Genomic DNA, 4,666 nt, shown 5'->3' on the forward strand with positions numbered 1-4,666 from the left:
TACTGTTTCTTTCTTTTTTTAAATCAATAATATCACGCTATCGTTTTCATCTGTTGTATTTTTCACATTCTCTTCTACCATATTTTCATTTTTCTTTCTCTCGAAGTGCGCTTTTGTATTTTGTCAAGACAGCGAGCGGAGGCCATTCACACCGGATCCATGCCGTCTGCAATAATATCAGCAAATCTTCGACTAAGGTGCATTAAACAACATGTCAAGCATTCAGCTTGTTCAGTGTGTTGAGTGCAGGATGTTTAGTCACTCTTCCTCCGTCATTAGTATTAGCTTTATTTGTGATAAATGCATGTTAGTTAGCTCTCTGACGGAGAAGATTGCAGCATTAGAGGTGCACATCCAGACTCTAGAGAGGGTTAATGAGAGTGAGAGCAGCGTAGTTTCTGTAGGGGAAAGTCTGGATGCCTTAGGTGGAGTTAGTAATCCCCCAACTCCGGCATTAGAGCCCTCACAGCGGGGCGAATGGGTGACGACTCGGCGGCATAATCGCAAAGCCAAAGCTAACGCTAAGGCTCGCCCGCGGGAGCACCACTCCTCTCCGCTTCACGTGTCCAACAGGTTTGCTCTCCTCAGTGACGCACCCGCTGAGAAACCTGAAAGAGCTCTGGTTATAGGTGACTCTATCTTGCGGCACGTGAAATTAGCTAGGCCTTTAGGGGCACCAGCAGCTTTAGTTAGGTGTATACCGGGAGCCAGGGCGCCGGACATAGCAGGTAATCTTAGGGACTTAGGCAAGCACAGGTTCTCAAAGATAGTTATTCATGTAGGAGCTAATGATATACGCCTTCGTCAGTCTGAGGTTACTAAGAGTAACTTGGTAGAGGTGTGTAAATTAGCGAAGGCGATGTCCGATGCTGTAGTATGCTCTGGCCCCATCCCAATGCGGTGTGGCAATGTAGCTTACAGCAGGTTATGGTCGCTGAACTGCTGGATGTCCAGGTGGTGCCCCGAAAACAATGTGGGCTTTATAGATAATTGGACAATCTTTGAGGGCAAGGCTGGACTTTAGGGCGGGACAGTGTCCATCCCACTCGGGAAGGTGCTGTTCTCATTTCTTGCAGCATAGCACATAGTCTCAGAACAGGCCTAGTTAATCGGTGACAATCCAGGGCCAAGGCCAGGGAGCAGACAAGCAGGCTAAACCGACCGTCTGCTAGCTGCACTGAGTCGTCACTTAGGTTCCACCGCATTGAGACTGTGTCTGGTCCCCGAGCTAAACAAAATTATAGACATACTCAGACAGTTTGTTTTAGTAACCTAATTAACATAAAATTAAACCAAACCGAATGCATAGCCAGCTCCGTTGATCTGAAGCTAGGACTGTTGAATGTTAGATCTCTTACGTCTAAAGCGCTTATTGTTAATGAAACCATTACTGATCAGGAGTTTGATGTACTGTGTTTAACAGAAACGTGGATTAAACCAAACGAGTTTGTAGCATTAAATGAAGCTAGTCCTCCCGGGTACAGTTACATACATCAGCCCCGTCTAACTGGCAGAGGAGGAGGCGTCGCAGTCATTTATAATGATAATCTAGCCGTCACACAAAAACCTAGTCATAAATTCAACGCATTTGAAGCTCTTTATTCTAACATAACATACGTAGCCACTAAAAATAAGTCTACCCAGGTGATTCCAGTAATTATTATTTACAGACCCCCAGGGCCATATTCGGAATTCCTGTGTGAATTTGCAGATTTCATCTCTAACCTGGTTGTTTCTTTAGACAAGGCATTAATTGTTGGAGACTTTAATATTCATTTTGATAATCCAGAAGACCCCCTGAGAACAGCAGTTGTGTCCATTCTAGATTCAGTAGGGGTTAATCAGAATGTAATAGGACCCACCCATAGTGGTGGTCACACTCTTGATTTAATACTAACATTCGGATTAAATATAGAAAATATAGTCTCATGTCCACAGTATGAAGCTATCTCAGATCATTACCTCATCTCATTTAAAATGTGTCTTAATCATAGTATATGCACCTTGCCACGTCACTGTGTCAGACGTCACCATGTCACCTTCTGATCCTGAAGAACTTGACCAGGCAACTGAATGCTTAGAATCAACGTTCTGCAACTCGCTAGATAAGGTAGCTCCACTTAAAAGAAAAATAATTAGGGAGAAAAAGCTAGCACCCTGGTATAGTGATCACACACGAACTTTAAAACAGACCACTCGAAAACTAGAACGTAAATGGCGTCAAACTAACTTGGTAGTATTTCAAATAGCATGGAAGGAGAGCCTTTTGAGCTATAAGAAAGCTCTTAGTGCTGCTAGATCAGTGTATCTCTCCACCCTAATTGAAGATAACAGAAATAATCCTAGATTCTTATTTAATACTGTAGCAAAATTAACTAGGACCACAATAGAAACACGCACACAATCATTATATAGCAGCGATGACTTCATGAATTTTTTCAATGGTAAAATTGAAAATATCAGGCTAGAAATTCAGACTATTAATTTAAAACCGGACAGTTCTATAACTAACCCTGTAGACGATAATATAATAATATTAGATAAACAACTACAACGCTTTACTCCCCTTGAAGAGACTGAACTAATTTCACTAATTTCATCATCAAAATCATTAACCTGTATGCTAGATCCTTTACCTACTTGTTTCCTCAAACAGATAATTCCTGAAACAATCAAACCTATTTTAAAGATAATCAATTCTTCCCTTAGCATTGGCTATGTACCTAAATCTTTTAAATTAGCAGTTATCAAGCCCCTGATTAAAAAACCTGACCTTGACCCCCGTCAGCTGTCTAACTATAGACCAATATCAAACCTCCCCTTTATTTCCAAGGTCCTAGAAAAGGTTGTAGCACAGCAGCTCATACTTACATAGGAATAACATTCATGAAATGTATCAGTCAGGATTTAGGCCTCATCATAGCACAGAGACAAAAGTTGTAAATGACTTACTACTGGCCTCTGATCAGGGTTGTGTCTCCTTGCTGGTGCTGCTTGACCAGCTTTTGATACCATTGATCATGCTATTCTCCTCAATAGACTGGAAAATGTAGTAGGCATTAAGGGAACAGCCCTTTCCTGGCTCAGGTCTTATTTAACTGATCGTTATCAGTTTGTAAACGTAAATGGTGACTTCTCTTCTCATGCTAAGGTAAAGTTTGGTGTCCCGCAAGGCTCTGTTTTAGGCCCACTGATGTTTTCTCTATATATGCTACCTCTGGGTAAAATTATCCGTAAGCACGGTATTAGCTTCCACTGTTACGCTGATGACACACAGTTGTATGTTTCAGCAAAGCCAGATGACAGACACCAGCTTAATAAAGTTGAGGAATGTGTAAAAGACATTAGAAACTGGATGCTTATTAACTTTCTCTTACTTAATTCTGACAAGACAGAAGTACTTGTGATTACATAAAAGCTTTCTGATTACATAATAACTCTGGATGACCTTTCTGTTTCATCATGTGCAGCAGTAAAAGACCTTGGTGTGATTATCGACTCTAGTCTTTCTTTTGAAGTTCATGTAGATAATATAACTAGGATTGCTTTCTTTCATCTCAGAAATATTGCTAAAATAAGAAATATATTGTCACTACACGATGCAGAAAAATTAGTTCATGCTTTTGTTACCTCTAGGTTCGATTATTGTAATGCCTTACTGTCTGGATGTTCCAGTAGGTGCATAAACAAGCTCCAGTTAGTCCAGAATGCAGCAGCGAGAGTCCTTACTAGAACCAGAAGATATGATCACATCACCCCTATTTTATCCACACTGCATTGGCTCCCAATCAAATTTCGTATTGATTATAAAATACTACTATTCACCTATAAAGCACTAAATGGTCTCGCACCACAGTACCTGAGCGAATTTTGGTTTTTTATGATCTGTCACGCCTACTCAGATCAAAAGGTGCAGGCTATTTGTTGGTACCTCGAATAATGCGGGCTACAGCTGGGGGTAGAGCTTTCTCTTACAAAGCCATAGTTATGGGACAGCCTTCCACTTAGTGTTCACAGGCATAGAGTGTTGTGGTGAACTGGGATGTTTGGATGCTGTTGCCCCCCCCACTCTCACACGTTCACTCAGGTTTGTTGACGGTGGAGTGGCTGCTGCTTTATGTCCCAGGACTCCCTCATGTCTGTGTTAGCTTCTGGCTCTCCCTTTTAGTTATGCTGTCATAGCTAGTCTTACCGGAGTCCCTGCTTGCAATCTGCATGCAAAGTACATCGTGCTTAACCATTAGAGGACAAAAGCTCACCTAACAATCTCTTCCTTTCTCTCCATCTCTCTCTCTCCCTCACTCTCTGTCGAGCTACACATGCTACTTCTGAGATGCCAGTGATGCCAGTGATCCTGACCCCTTCTGCTCCTCCTCTCTGCCTGACCCATCCTGATGCCCCAATTCTGGTTGGAGTTCTCATCGGTTGAGTTCGCTCGCTGCTGCTGGGGGTGGCCCCATATGGACTGCCTGAAGAACTGTTTGGATTGCTGGGGATGGTGCCACCTGGGGGCTGTGGAGATGGCTTGGGGATCACATATGGGGAGCTGTACTGTAATGGCTTGGGACTGCGATTGCTGTAGTGGCTTTGGGGCTGCAGTTGCCACAAGCACCTTCGTACTCAGGACTCCATCAGTGGACAGTGGATAGATTTTAACCAGCTGGAC

The 4,666-nt window shown here is 42.7% G+C and overlaps 2 protein-coding genes across 2 annotated transcripts; both read left to right on the plus strand.

The window, feature by feature from the left end:
* The first annotated feature begins 238 nt into the window (after positions 1–238).
* LOC128317226 (uncharacterized) lies at positions 239–1,024 on the plus strand. Its single transcript, XM_053228219.1, has one exon. It carries the CDS (start codon positions 251–253, stop codon positions 1,022–1,024), a length of 774 nt encoding a protein of 257 aa, XP_053084194.1. The 5' UTR covers positions 239–250.
* A 915-nt stretch (positions 1,025–1,939) lies between these two features.
* Positions 1,940–2,906, plus strand: LOC128317225 (uncharacterized). Its single transcript, XM_053228218.1, has one exon. The coding sequence runs from the start codon at positions 1,940–1,942 to the stop codon at positions 2,873–2,875; it is 936 nt and encodes a 311-aa protein (XP_053084193.1). The 3' UTR covers positions 2,876–2,906.
* Positions 2,907–4,666: the final 1,760 nt, after the last annotated feature.

This window comes from Pangasianodon hypophthalmus, chromosome 23, assembly GCF_027358585.1.
Source record: "Pangasianodon hypophthalmus isolate fPanHyp1 chromosome 23, fPanHyp1.pri, whole genome shotgun sequence".
Classification (NCBI taxonomy): Eukaryota; Metazoa; Chordata; class Actinopteri; order Siluriformes; family Pangasiidae; genus Pangasianodon; species Pangasianodon hypophthalmus.